Consider the following 16097-nt stretch of genomic DNA (forward strand, 5'->3'; position numbering starts at 1 on the left):
GTAGGAAAGCAGCCCACCCCCACAATCCAATTTAATAACTTGCCTGGAACAGGTCAAGAGTTGGATGACGAAGTCGTGCTTGAAGCTCAATGATGACAAAACAGAGCTCATGCTCCTAGGCCCTTCAGCCCCTTCTACCTTGGAGCTGTTATGGCCTCTGAGTATGGGCACAGCCTCCACCCCCAGAGACAATATCAAAAGCCTGGGGGTGTGGATGGACAAATCGTTGACCTTCGACATGCAGGCAACTAAAGTTTCACCGACCTGTTTTGGCCTCTTGAGGATGATTAAAAGAATTCTTCCACTTCTTCCCTTCGAGGCCAGACAGATAGTAATACAGGGCTTAATTCAATCTCGCCTTGATTTCAACAATGCTCTGTACCTGGGGGCACCGGAGTACACTTTACAAAAACTGCAGTGTACCCAAAATTGTGCAGCTCGCACTTTGCTGGGAATTCCCCGCAGAACATCAAAAAAATCTGGCTTAAGAGCGTTGCACTGGTTGCCCATTAGAGAGAGAGTCAAGTTCAAGGCTATGTGTATTGCTCATCAGGCTTACTGGAAATCTGGACCAGAAATTAACCACCCTCTGATACTACCCTACCAACCCACTAAAGCCCTTCTCTCTTCACATGCCTTCCTAGCCCAAGTTCCCAGGATCCGTAGAGCGAGGGCTGGAGGTCGATCCTTTGCTTATAAAGCCCCTAAATTATGGAACACTCTACCTCTCCATCTTAGAGCTGACTCCAGTCTGTTGAGCTTCCGCAAACAGCTCAAGACTTTTTTGTTCAATTAGTGGGACTCTTTTTCCATGCTCTTTTTTTTGAACGCACGGTGGTAGTTTTAGCGTCTGGACGACTCAGGGCAGCTGTTAGCGCTTAATAAAACTGCTTTTCATTTCATTTCATTTCATTTCATGTAATTTCATTCACCCAGACTCCAATTTCTGCAACAGTACAGAAAATGTAGGACTTCGAATGAGTTAAATATAGTATTCCCACTCCAAATTGTACAACAGTTGGGAAAGTGTTGGATTTCATAGTGGTAATATTTACTCTTACCATTGCAGTATGTTCAACAGTATGGAAAACATTGGATTTCAGAGGGGTAAGATTTACTATTCCCCCTCCAATCTATGAAACAGGGGAGAAAAGGTTGGACTTCTGTGGGGTTTACTATTCCCACTCAAATCTAAGCAACAGTAGAGAAAGCATTAGATTTTGAAGCGGTCACATTTACTATTCCCACGTCAGTTAGTGAAACAGTAGGGAAAGCATTGGACTTCGAAGGGGTTAGATTTACTATACCCACTCCAAGCAATGCAATATTAGTAAAAGTGTAGAACTTGGGGGGCGGGGGAAGATTTACTATTCCCACTCCGGTCCGTGCAGCAGTAGGGAAAGCGTTGGATTTCAGAGGGGTTAAATTTACTATTCCTACTCCAGTCTGTGCAACAGGGGGGAAAGCGTTAGACTTTGGATGGGTTGCATGTACAATTCCCACTACAGTATAAGCAGCAGAAGGTAAACTACTTCTCTTCAAACACATTACATATATCAATAACCTTTTAATGTAGAAAAAATATAATATTTTTAATAAAAACATTATTACTTAACATAAAATATATTTCTAATTAAAATAATAAAAAACAATTAACCAATTTACAAAATTCATAAACAATGCAATAATATTACTTGATTAGCTTGCCAATAAATATCCCTACAAACCTAGTAACCCACACCTAAAATATAACTAAAATAAATAAGTACAACTGAATTTACATAAATGATAATCAATTACCCAATTACAAAAAAGGAATTATTACTTAATTAACTCCCCACCCTATAACCCTACAAACTCAAACTCAGAAGCCCACAACTAAAATATATTAACTATTTAATTTCAAAACATTAAGTAAATTCATAAATTACCAAGCACATAGAGTATACAAAAGTTAATAGCCAAAAACAAGAGATTTACAAAAAAAATTAAAATTTTTATAAAGACAAATAAAAATATAAAATTTCAATTATAAAGAAATATTAATATTATATATATTAATCCAATATTGGGAAAAGAATTGGAGTCTGGGAGTAATAGATATACTATTTCTACTTAAGTTTATACAGCAGTAGATAAAGTGTAGGACTTCAGAGGGTTTAAATATATGATTCCCACTCCAAAGAGTGCAACAGTAGGGAAAGTGTTGAGTTTCACAGGGATTAGATTTACTATTCCCACTGTAACCAGGGCCACAGTAATACAGTATTTCACTTTGAAGGGATTCAATTTACTATTCTCAATCCAAACAGCACAATAGTAAGGAAAAGGTTTTTGCAGGGGTTAGATTTACTATTCCCACCCCAAACAGTGCAATAGTTGGGAAAATGTTGGATTTTGGAGAGGTAATATTTACTATTCTCATTCCAGTATGTTGAACAGTAGGGTAAACATTGGACTTTGGAGGGGTAAGATTTGCTATTCCCACTCCAGCCTAAGCAACAGTAAGGAAAGGATTAGATGTCTGAGGTGTTACATTTATTATTCCCACTCCAGTCTAAGCAACAGTAGGGAAAGCATTAGATTTGGGAGCGGTTACATTTACTATTCGCACTCCAGTCTGTGCAATAGTAGGGAAAGTGTTGGACTTCGGAGGGGCTAAGTTTACTATTCCCACTCCAATTAAAGCGGCAGTAGGCAAACTACTTCACTTCAAACACATTACATATTTGAATAACCCATTCATTTAGATACAAATATAAAACTCGTAATATAAACATTATTAGTTAACATAATATATATTATTACTTATCTTAATATAATATGTATATATAAATACATAAAAGAGATACAAAACAATTAATTTACAAAATTACAAACAATGCAATAATTAATTTTCAATTAGTGTAAATGGTTCTTTAAGTATTGCTTAATTACCTTGGCAACCTATAGCCCTAACAACCTAGTAATTCACACCTACCATATAAGTAAAATAAATAAGTACAAAACAATTTACATAATTGATAATGACCTAATTATTGAACAATTAATATGTATTTTTTAATGAATTATTACTCAATTTCCTTCCCACCTATAACCCTACAAACCCAGCAGCCTACACCTAAAATATAACTAAAATATATAACACAATTTACATAATTAATATATATATATATATTGAATTAAACATGAATAAATATTTGTATTTAATTATTACTTAATTAACTTTTCACCTCATAGCCCTACAAACCTAGCAATACACAACTATAATATAGCTCAAATAAATCAGTATTACATAGGGCATCATTTCGATGTCGGGCGGAGTTTCCTCCACCTGACATCGTCTCGGTCAAGAGACCGACCGACACCTGGTCAGAGGTCCTGACCAACTAATTAGGATGCGACCGAACACTGTTCGGTCGCACTCGTATACTTGACAATGGGAGCATGCACTCCAAGCCCGTCAGAAGCCAGTCAGAATGACCATTCGCATTCCTTTCCAACCGACCCGTTGTAATGGAGTCGGTTGGAAAGGAATCTGACCACTCCTACTGTATCGTAATTAGACCCTAAATGTACATAATTAATACTCAACTCAATAATTAATAATAAGGTAATAATTAATTATTACTTAACCTCTCACCCTATACCCCTACAAAGCCTGCAGCCCGTACCAAAAATATGACTGCATTATATGATTATTCCACAACTTTTATTATTAATAATCAGTTAAATAATTAATAATTGATTTTAATACATTACTACCTAATTAACTTCCCACTCTATACCCCTACAAACATAGTAACCCACATCTAAAATATAAGTAAAATAAATCAGTTTTACATATACCATACATCATTATTATCAATCACATACTTGTTGGAAAATTATTAATTAATTAATAAATAATTTTTACCTAATTATCTTCCCACCCTTTTCCCCTACATACCCAACAACCTGCTGCGACACAATAACTATTAGTAATTAAATAAAAAATTTAGAAATCACTTAAAATTACAAAATATAGTTACAAAAAATAATAATTATACAGACAACAGTAACACATAAAATTAATATACAAACTAAAACGCAGTAAAATCATTTAGGCGCTTCCTGGGATTCTTACCTGCCATCCGTGAGGAGCCAGACTCGTGCTGTGTGCTTCCCTGCATTTCCTGCATTCCCTGCAACTGTTCGCGACACCCGCTCCGCGGGTGCCGCTCACCGCCTTCCTGCCCCGTCCTCCCTGGTGTGAGCGGCTCCACAGTCGGTGGAGAGCAACGCGCTCCCAGGTTGAGGCTAAATTCAGCAGATTGTGCGTGGAGCCTACCGGGGGACTGCGAGGTCCAGCAGCCTCAGCTGCACACAGCTGCTGCCTCTTCCCCCGGCGGCCACGCCCCCAGCCTCCGCATTTAACACCGCCTGGGTTTTCTGGCTGACTGGCGCTTCCTGGGATTCTTACCTGCCATCCGTGAGGAGCCAGACTCGTGCTGTGTGCTTCCCTGCATTTCCTGCATTCCCTGCAACTGTTCGCGACACCCGCTCCGCGGGTGCCGCTCACCGCCTTCCTGCCCCGTCCTCCCTGGTGTGAGCGGCTCCACAGTCGGTGGAGAGCAACGCGCTCCCAGGTTGAGGCTAAATTCAGCAGATTGTGCGTGGAGCCTACCGGGGGACTGCGAGGTCCAGCAGCCTCAGCTGCACACAGCTGCTGCCTCTTCCCCGGCGGCCACGCCCCTAGCCTCCTCCTTCTTTGCTGGCCTCAGCTCTACCGCGACGCGGGACGCGCGCGGGGCGGTGCACGGGGCGGTGCACGGGGCGAAGACCGGGCAAAGAGCGGGCCGTTTAAGGCCGTTCAAGGACGGCAGAGGACGGCCCAGGCCCTGAATCCCTGTCTCATCGCCCTGAAACTTCCATCCAGGTAGGCCGGCTGCCATCCAATCTTCTTCGAGGCTACTGCCATTCAATATCTAGTATAGCACTTTTTCATCTTCAAGTCAATCATGCGGCATAAAACAAGAAGCTGCACCAAAAAAGCTACGGAGGTCGCGCTAGTGACTGGTCCCATTGATCTTTTTATCTCTCGGGTAAATGAGACAATTGACAAGAGCATTGTACTCCTAGAGAAAAGAGTCTCCCTTGACCTAATGAATGCCAAGCGTTCTTCCCTGGGTTCTCTTGCTAACGCAAATTCACCTCTTCAGCAAGCTTCCAACAATTGCTCCTTGCCCTTGACCACTATAGGCACTATCACAGTACCGAGTGCTGTCGACCTGTCAGTTTCCTGCTCGGAGTCGGACCCGTCCTTTGTGGATTTGGAGGCAACCCCAGATCTAGAAGCCTGTCAGTCTTCTGGAGAGGTGGAGCCGAGCATGGACGATCTAGCTGCCAAGTCGACCCCTCATGTGCCTAGCGATCCCAGGGGAAAGGCTGATCTTATTCCAATAAAAGTGGTAAACAAATCTGTAAATAAGGAGTCCAAACCTAAGGAGAAGGATAAAGCCAAAATTAGTAATCACAATTTGGTAACACCTATCCCACATACAGCGCCAGGCATCCCATGCTGGGTTGATAATATGGTCACGGACCTTAAGCATGATCTTGAAGCTACAATAGCGGCCCATATTAAACCCTTGATTTCTAAACTTGATAGGTTAACATCGCTCATTAATACCAAATGGCCCAATAAAATTAATGAGCTTGGGCCTGTTCAGCAACAGGGGTATAGAGAACAGCCATCTAATTCCCAACAGTCAGCCAGGGTCACTAAGCCCATAACTGATAAAGCGAAAATCCTTCCACCTCCTAAGGACCAAGCTGTATCATACTCTCCCCACCTAGGGATTAACCCTGCGCAACCGCCACTTATTTCCAATGCAAAAGCGGTGAGCAACTCTTCATCTGTGCAGCAATTAGCAGTTGGTACTAAATCTAACACCTCCCAAACTACGGTTCCCAATAGTAAACCTACGAATACTCTAGCCTCTGACCCCACAAATAACTCTGAAGCCCCTAAACCAAGGCAGCCTCGCTTCAAGTCTATTAACCTGCCACCAGAAGTTTCTCCTTTTGTGGTTGTGTTAACTGCTGTCCCCCCTCTGAAGGAAGGAGCTAAAGAGACTTATGTGGAGTTAAGAAATAAATGTGCTCAGTGGCTCCAAATTCATAAACCCTTGCCTAGTAGTATGAGTGGGGAGATTCTAACTGTACGGAGAGGTGATTGGGTGGGTAGGAGTAAGAAAACAATACCAGGGGATGTAATTACTGTTAATTTTAGGGATGTGGGGGCTGCGACCTTTATTTGTAAATCACCTAATAGTGGTCCTGCCACCCAGATCAAACCACTCCCCTTATCTCACTTCCTTCCCCACTTGACAAAACCCAATTTCCATCGGCCAGCTAATCCAATTAATCAAGGGCTTGCACGTCCCCCTCAATATGTTCCTAACCACGGGCGACAGCCGTTTAACTTTCCACCCTTTGTCCCGTACCATGCTGGTCCCCAGTGGCAGCAACCTCTCCCCTCTGTACCGCCCTTTTTCCATTCTACTGAGCAGTGGCAGCAACTTCCCCAGCAACCATCCATTGCCAATCATTATTGGCAACAGCCATGGCAGGACCCGTCTCCATCCCCGTCCTTTAACCCCTCCTATACACAGTTTGCCCATCCCAATAGGTACTGTGTATTGGATGAGGTTGATTGACTTTCTTTTGAGGGAGGTTTAGTTACTAACCTCCCTCATGTAAATGAGGGAAAAAAGGATGCACCGTTGGGTACATTTCTCCCTACAAACTTAGAGGTGTTATCACCTATATCAGTTAGGGACAGTGCAGATTTATCTAACCCTCGATGTATTGCGGTTCCTGCGGGAAACCCAGCGCATGGCGAGTTAAAAATTCTTAGCTGGAACCTTGCTGGGATTTCAAGGAAGCTGGGCCTCCCGGAGTGGAATGCCCTGATTGATGCCCACAATATCTGCATATTTCAAGAGACATGGGCTATCGAGCCACTGCATAGGGTGGGGTTTGTCACTCTCTTTGTACCAGCAGTAAAAACCAAGGCGGGGAAGGGACGGCCATCGGGGGGGCTTATTATCTGGATAAGTATCCTGCTTAATTGCAGAATAACTACTAAGAAGGCAGGAACTCCGGATATTCTTGGTGTCTCCCTATTGGGTCTACGGGGAAGTATAACCGTTGACCTTTACAATGTTTATATTAGGGGAACAAAAAATGGGTGTATTTCACCCACAATGAAGGAGCTTGAGGTTCAGCTGGGAGAGCAGAGTGGTTGTGGACATATCCTAATAGCAGGGGATTTTAATTGTACATATGAACCACTCCCCTTAGAAGGAATTCCAGATTTAGGAGAAGAGGACAGCAGATGGGGTATCCCTATTCTCTCTATCCCACCCATTAAGCGCTGGACTCGCAGTGCAATCCATCTCAATGCATTTACATTGGAGTTTGGATTAAGAGCTGCTAATGGTCGCACTCGATCTGATCTCCAGGGTGCGCCCACATTCAACAGGGTTGGCCAATGCACTCGGATTGACTATATCCTGCTGGATAGGGCCCTCTGGAGTTATGTTAACGATATGGTTATTACCAATACCGTAGAGAGCGACCATAACCCACTCTCCTTATCCTTAAAAAATCCTTGGAACATTGAAGCACTGCCAGTCTCTCTTGGCCGCCCACAGGGGATTACTGTCGCTACTTGTGGCAGGCGTCTAAAGTGGAGTAAGTTTATGTGCAATACCGACAAACTATCCACAATAGACGAAGTGGTTAAGGGCATGCAAGCTGAAATTGGCTCTATTAATCTGACCATAGCAGCAGACAAGGTCACCGCTGTTTTTGAAGCTGCTATAAAAACTATTGGGGACCTCTTTTGGGTACAATTGCCAGTAGGGAAACAGAAACCTAAACCAAAAGGCACACATGATTGGTATTCGGCAAATTGCAGGAAGGCCAAATCACGCCTAATAGAGGCAGTTAAAGGGAAGTCTCTCCCTCTAATCCAAATTGCCAGAAGAGACCATAAAAAGGCTTTACTGGTAGCAAAAAGGGAGTGGGAGGATAACTATTGGCTAACCCTTAAGGAAGCCAGCACGAAAAAAGACTCTAAATCCTTCTGGGACACCATAAGGGCGCGAAACAGACCGGATATTGACCTCGTAACCTGCAATATTCCGGGTCAGGTATGGGAGGTTCATTTTTCCAAACTGTATTCCTGCCATGACGATATGAATGGAAGAGGGTCTGTCCATTTCTCTCCTCATGTTGACTACTCCCTTTTCCCTGGCGATCCCGATTTTACACTGAAGGAAGTAGAATATGCTATTAACTCCATCATTCCGCAAAAAGCTGCAGGACCAGATGGCATCCCTGGGGATCTGCTAAAAGCTGATGGTGCTAATTGGGGTAAATTAATCCACTCCCTCCTCCTTGCCATCTGTAGGGGTGCCCCCATTCCTGTCTCTTGGAAGGGGGCAGAGGTGGTTCCCATCCACAAGAAAGGCCCTAGGGATGATCCGTCCAATTATAGGCCGATTAGCTTACTGGATGTAAGCCAAAAAGTTGTCGGTAAAGTCATTCTACTCAGGATACTCAACTGGGTGGATGAAAACAAAATACTTACCGATTTTCAGGCCGGCTTTAGAGTAGGCACTGGAACGATAGAGCAGGCCTTTAGGCTTATGATGATCCACTGGAAGGTGGTAGTGATAGGCAAGGGCAGTCTTTATCTCGCATTTATCGATTTAAAGACTGCCTTTGACCTCGTCCCCAGGGACTCGCTATGGAGGGTTCTGGCCAACATGGGGCTCCCACAGTACTTATTGTCCCTATTAGTTAGGCTCCATCAAGACAGCTTTGCCCAAATCAGGTGGGGTTCCGGAGGGGAGAAAACAGGCTGTATTCCGGTCGAGAGAGGGGTCCGCCAGGGATGTGTTCTGGCTCCCACCCTTTTCTCTCTGTACATTAATGGGGTGGTGGAGCACTTACTTAAATCTCCATCTGACGAACCATCCCTGGGGGGGGTACGTATACCGACCCTCCTCTTCGCGGACGACACGCTCCTAATCTCCAAAACCCCTATGGGACTACAGAAACTCTTGGATAACTTCCAATCCTTTTGTACCGACCGAGGCTTGGTCATAAACACCAATAAAACAAAATACCTCGTCCTTAATCCCCCTAAACAGAAAGTGCGCCCCCCTACTTTAAACACCGAATCCCTGGAAAGGGTGAAAGAATTTGATTATTTAGGGATACGCACTTCTGACAAAATGGATTGGACTCCCCATCTAGATAAGATGCTGCTGAACCATAAAAGGATCACAGGTGCCCTATTAAGGGAGCAACGTTCCAGTTCGTTCAAACCAATAAGAACAGTCCTAGAGATCTATGCCGCCAAAGGTGTCAGCTCTGCGCTTTATGGAGCTGAACTTTGGGGCTTCGCATCTTCTCAAGCACTGCAAAAATCTGAGAATAAATTCTGTAGGCAAATAATGTCCCTCCCTCAAAGTACCCCCCTTTTGCCCTTATTTATGGACCTTGGCTGTACCCAGATCGGCGAAATTGCGAAATTTCGCCCTCTCCTATTATGGGCCCGCATTTGGCGGGTAGAGGAACTTAGTGCCTACGCCAGAAGTTTGGAAGAAATAATGGAGTCACCACACTGGGCCAGAGTCAAATGGTTAACTGATATGAAAAATCTATTGTCAAATTTGGGCCTATCAGACTCTTGGTCCAGCAGAACCTCTCCTCCAAAACAAGTTCTTAAAAACCTCTTTCGGGATTGGGCTTGCTCCCAAAGGCATTCTAGTCCATCCATTGGCAGACTCACAGAGGATTTTTTGATGTTTAAAGACTGTCCCAGGCGAGAACCCTATCTAGACACAATCGGGAAACCTTTTGCCCGGTCTTTGTATTTTAAATTCAGAACGGGTACTCTTCCACTGAACACTTTTACCAAAACATGGAAATCCTGTACAGACAAAACTGACCTGTGTCCATCATGTTCAGCCCACCCAGAGACATTAGCTCATTTTTTATTTGTCTGCAAGGAATATGCCAATCCAAGAAGGGTGTGGCTGAAGAACTTGTGTCGGCAACTTGGAACTAGGAGCCATGTTGAGGCAACCAGGATACTTGTTTCGGATAGTTATGTACCCTATGCTTGTGCCCTAGCAAAATTTCTATTTTGGGCTTGGGCTATTCGAGCCAGAAAGCTTAAATACTCTGTTTAATTTTTTCTTAAACAATATTTATTCTAGTAAATGCTGTACTTCTTGTTATCAACTGGACATGTATCATTAATTTTATTATTACTTTTAAACTGCTTTTATGATAATGACATTTTATCGAAATAAAGCTTTTTGACTTTGACTTTGACTTTGACATTTTAAAAGTCTATATTTTGTACAACTTTATTTTTGAAAATGTTCTTAACAACGATATTACCTGAAAAAAATGATATTCCTGACAACAATATTTCTGCATCATGATATTTTTATAATGCAATATTTTTTCTGATATTTCTGTCTCTAGATATTCACAACTCAATATTTTGTCCAACTACCTGAACGACCGAACAAAAAGCAGAGTCCAGGTTAACTGTATTAATGGCAGTTGAGACGTGCATTACGACTTTTGAAATAATAATTACCTTTTCAGCCCTTCACCCCATGCTATTGTTATGGACATTACTAATTTTGGAGTGATATCGCCCCAGTGCTTAATTTATATGAATGAAAAAATTAATGAATAAATAAATAAACAAATAAGTAAGCGCCGAAGTCTACCTTTCTTCTTAGGAGCCCACCAGCGGATGCCAATGTTACTGAAAAAGAGCGATGCCCAGTCTTGCTTCCTCCTCAAGAATCTTTTTTTTAATACCTCACTATACCTTGCTTTCTCTCTTAGTCATTGTTTTCCTATCTTTCTCTTCTTCCTCACTGTTCTACCTTTCGTTCTCTTGCGCATATGATGACATCAAATATGCCCCAGTCTCCAAAAATGAGCGCTGATGTGCACCACCTGCAACCACCAGCACACATAAAGCACTATTTACACACTAGCCCAGTTGCTAATATTCCAGTTGCAGTGCACTTGGCATTGTGAAACTATAGCATTTTATGGCTGCATTTTATTAAGAGAAACAAAAAAATGTCCCAAGGTTTCACGTACAGTTATGTAAGTACAATTTGGCAAAAAACATGTAAATGCAAACACAATATTCTATAACAACAAGAAAAACTACACTTTCATTGTGTCAGCCAACACTTGAATAATACACGAGCATCCAAAGGTTTGATATATCAAAAAATACATATAATTTATTTGTACATACCATTTAAAAACAATGTATTTTTAAAAAACATAAAAATCATGAACAATTAAGATACATTTCATTACATTTTATTAACAAAAAATTCTTCCCATGTCTTGGAATATGAGTTTACATATTTTATTGCTGGCCCCAACTCATGTTTTGTTTCGAAAGAACTTCCATAGTTTTGCAAACCAAAAAAATCTACATATATTAAAACCATTCTCTTTTTGTTCTAGGTACAGGATAAAAAGTTGCCCTGCGGTCACAGATACATTTAACAAAACGCTGAAAGCTCTGCCGAGCAGGTACAACTCTTACACAAAGACAGCCTTCCGTCAGTTCATAAACGTCTACGGGACTCATTACATCAAGCAGGTGACCTTGGGAGGAAGAATCAAGGATGTGACTGCAATCAAGACGTGTGAGGCGGCCTTAAGTGGAGTCACGAAAAGTGACATTAAAGACTGCCTGAATACTGAGGCCAGTGGGGGCACGGCTGGCAAGATTTCATTTGGTACAAGCAGCAGTGTGTCAAGCTGCCAGTCTAGGGCCAGGAGTCGGTTTCACAGGAACACATTTTCAGAGAAGTTCAACGAGAGGTATGCTGAAGTGATTGGTGGCAGTGGGGATAAGAGCGCGGACCTCTTGTTTCCAAATCAAAATGGCGGCAACCGGAAGCAAAGTATACAGAGGTGGATCACAAGTTTGAAAGGGAGCCCAGATGTGGTAGAATACACCCTGGAGCCCCTACACCTGGTTATGTGCTCCCCAGGTCCAGTCAGGGAAAACCTCAAAGCAGCCATCTCAGAGTACATTCTAGAACAGCAAACTAGGGATAAATGCCCCAGTTGTCCTCGAGGAAGTCGTGTCACACGACGAGGCAGCCAGTGCACCTGCAGCTGTCCAAGCAGCAGCTTCATGAACAGCGAGTGCTGTCCATTGAAAAAAGGCCTGGGGGAGCTAACCGTGTATGTTAGAGAGGGGAATGAGCTCCGTGGAGACAGTAATTGGCTTTGGAATGGTCATTCTGATGCCTATGTTGTCGTATCGGTAACGGGCAAATCTGACCAACGTACCCCAACAATTGACAACAATAACAACCCCCGATGGTATTTCAGAATGCACTTTGGTATGGTTAGCCTCTTTAGTTATCTGGAGATGAAACTGACCATATATGACCAGGACTGGTTCTGGTCCCGCAACACTGGAGAATGTAAAATAAAACTAGACCGTGCGTCTACTGGATTTATCTCACAAAGATGCAACGTCGCAAAAGGTGGGCACATTCGCTATGAATACAAGATAGAGTGTTATCCAGGCTTAGGGGGTTCCAAGTGCAGCGAGTTGTCGCCCCCATAAGGGACAGTGTGAGGCAGAAGAGACCAGTACTTAGTGTAAAGAAAAGGAAGACCTAAGGCCTTCTTTAGAATGAACCAGAACCCGGTTTCCATACAATGGGCCTAATTACGATGTAGGTGGGACTGCCACTGACAGGGGGAAAATACCGGCACCTCCGGCACGATCCAAGATCGCGTCGGGCGGCAGTCAGAATTCGATCCCTTCAATGGAGGCAGTCCCTGTGCAGGAATTGCTGTAGGGATTAGAATGTCCCTTTCTGACTTCCTTTTCATGGTGGTCCGACCGGCATGAAAAAGCAGTGGGAAACAGACTTAGGGGACCTCTAGCAGGACCACTGTCCCCCATCGGCCACTGCTAAGTGGCCCTGGGGGCACATGTAGTGCCCCCCACACATCCATGCACCATGTCACAGGCACCACATGGTGCCTGGTACACAGTGCATGGATGTACACAAAGTGCTTTTTTCTACAGCTGCATGTGCTGTGGCCCTTTTCCTGGGCTGCAACACAAGTCACAGTAGAAAAAAGCACTTTATGACCACCAGCACAGCGGTCTCAGCCTAATTGGGTGGATGGGACCACTGACTCACTGTCAGGTACTGCGATGGCAGTCGGCGGTCGGACCTCCTACCATAGTAATAAGGGCCAATGTTAAAGTTTTACTGCAGTCATTACATGCCAAAATTACTTCAAAACTTCTCTGTCATTTGCACAAAGCTTTACTGGCAACAAACACCTGTCGGGGAACAGAACAATAAATATGTAGAATTTAAGGCCCTCATTATGATGCTGGGTGGACCGCCATTGACAAGCCATTGGTGGAGGTCCACCCGGCATCCAGGTCACCGGTCCAACTGCCAGATTACAATACCTTTGGTCGGAGCGATTATGTCGGGGGGACAGGCTTCTGGCAGTGGTCAGACTCTAATCCCTACAATGGAGTCTTACAAATGCACCGCTGTAGGGATTAGGATATCTCTTTCCGACTGCCTGTAGGCAGACGGAAAGAGTCTTTGTGGGCCCGAAGCAGGGCCGTCCCCCCTGGGTCACTGCTTAGTGGCCTGAGTGGCACATGTAGTGCCCTCTACACATATGACACACAGTGCATTGATGTGCCCACATTCTTCTCCTGTGCCGCAACACAAGCCGTACTATAAAAAAGCCTTTTGTGGCTGCCTCCCCAGCAGTTGTATCATAATAAGGTGGACGGGACCCCCAATTAATTGTCGGACAGTTCCTACCCACGGTGATCAGACCGTGGGAAGGAATGGTGATCAGACCGCCATCGTAACGAGGCCCTATGTTTGGTAAATATGTTACAACGGGGGCTGGAATGCTTTAAAATGCAGTTCAAGTGCCATATGTGAAAAGCATCACTATGTGTGCCTGAATGGTTTTTGTTTTCTTTGATTATCAATTTCATTTATTTTATTTTTATTTCATTTGTATGAACTTTTTGTTTAATGATTGAAAAGGGGCTTGTAAAACATATAACATGCACATTTTGGTAAAAAAAAGCACAAAAATGTTCTTCTTATAATCCATTTTGAACGGCAGAACTCCGAAGTGTAATAATTAACATACCCAATAAATAGTGAACCCTGGGGTATCAGATTTAATCAGGGGCAATAATCATTGCCAATCCCTTCATGTTACTTACAAGTAGGGGTCACATGTTCTTAGTGGCCAAAATGCCCCACTGCATAGAAAGGCCCAGTAAAATGTAAATGTGCAAAGACAAATATTGCATACATTTCCCTAAATGTCATTAAGTCACAAATTCGCAAATAACGTGACTTGCACTCCCAGGGCCTTTTTGGGCTGAGATGCCTTCAGTTATTGTGCAAGTATCTTGTTGTACTGAGGAAACTTTTTAAAGATGGTGAGGGAAAACTGGGAACCTTTGCAACCTTTGTGAAAGGCAAATATTACGAACTTTTCTTATGCACCACTTAATCATTCATCTTTTAAAAATTGCCTTTTCTTTTTCCTGTTGTTTATATGTTATCAATTACTGTTTATTCACATGCTGCAATTTCAAGTTCCCAATAAAGATTAAGAAAGACACAGTTGCTTCCATTTTCTTCCATGCAGCCTTTTCTTTCCTTTTTAAAATGAATTTAAATTCCGCCCACTTTTTCTTAGGAGTCTGCCGCCTGTACAGCTGTATGCCTAAGTACCAAAACTGCCTAATTTTAATTCCATGTCATAACTCTTTCCTTCACCACACTCACATTATTTTTCTCTTTATTACATTCCTGGGGGTTATTTTTATTCCCAGTGTTCTCCCATTTTTCCTATCTTTCTCTTCATCCTTCTTTCTCCCCTTTCTGTCCTCTTCTCTCTTGCTTTAGGTTCAAGTGATACTGAACAGTAAGTGCCTGGCCTAAAAATGAGTGCCGCCTGAAACAATTTGCATGTTTTCAGTGATGGAGGGCTCCACCCAGCGGCAGAGAACTGAGTTGCTTGTCATCAAGGAAGACATGGAGATGCCTATATGAGTTCTGTGCAGAGTTTTAGTAATAGTGTTTTAATTATTACTTCACCAAGCACCTAAAGGCATTGAGACTTTTGGGGGAAACACATGAATTCTTTGAGGAAACTTGGAGATATAGTGATCAGAGGGAAGAAATGCTTGTTTTTAGGGATACATGTGTTGAAATATTTCACGACTGAGCAAGGAAAGATGAGACAACTCTTCTGGCTGCCAAATTCAACACATTTTGAGGGTGAATTTTATAGATGCCTGGCCAGCGCCCTGAAGCTGAAGAGGATACTATGTTATACTGAACTCTGTACTCTGATATGTCCCTGCCTTGCACCACCAAGCCACCAATATTCCAAGGACAGTCGTTCTTACTCCAGTTGTTGAAATTACCCCCCTCTGCCAATCATTAAGTATTCTGAAAGGAATGTGTGTTGTTGTCCCGCAGTCGTTTTCCCCTCCAGTCTGTGCGGACAGTAGGAAAGGTGTTGGATTTTAAATCCAACACCTTCCCCCCCTCCGCAAGCCGTTGTTCCGACTTGCGGAGTAATGGTATGCGGAATTAAAACACGGTCGTTGTAACAACCTCATTGTGATTCCATGCGGGGAAAAAGTTTATTGGTAAACGTTGCTTACCTTCTGAAAGGTCCTTGAGTATGTGCCTGCTCTTGCACTCACCCTGTGTAGAACACCCCCTCCCTTTACATCTCCCAGTCTAAGTAATAACCTCACTTACTGGTACCTTCTTCAAGGCATCCTAAATACATGCTGATTTGAAGCATTAAAAAACACATAAAAGCACATGTTAAAAAAAAATACAGTATAAAAATAACAGCCCTCATGAGGGCAAACAGAATTAGACAATGATTGAACTATTAAAAATACAATAATACAAAGACCCCAATAACACAAAACA

General features: G+C 42.9%; 1 protein-coding gene across 1 annotated transcript in view; it reads left to right on the forward strand.

The window, feature by feature from the left end:
• LOC144768662 (perforin-1-like) overlaps window positions 1-14750 on the forward strand; it is a 53570-nt gene extending 38820 nt beyond the window's left edge. The window contains exon 3 of the mRNA XM_078652482.1: window positions 11575-14750. Coding sequence (XP_078508608.1) covers window positions 11575-12697 — 1123 coding nt within the window. The 3' untranslated portion in view covers window positions 12698-14750. The remainder of the gene's footprint in view (window positions 1-11574) is intronic.
• Window positions 14751-16097: the final 1347 nt, after the last annotated feature.

Source organism: Lissotriton helveticus, chromosome 7 (genome assembly GCF_964261635.1).
Source record: "Lissotriton helveticus chromosome 7, aLisHel1.1, whole genome shotgun sequence".
Lineage (NCBI taxonomy): Eukaryota > Metazoa > Chordata > Amphibia > Caudata > Salamandridae > Lissotriton > Lissotriton helveticus.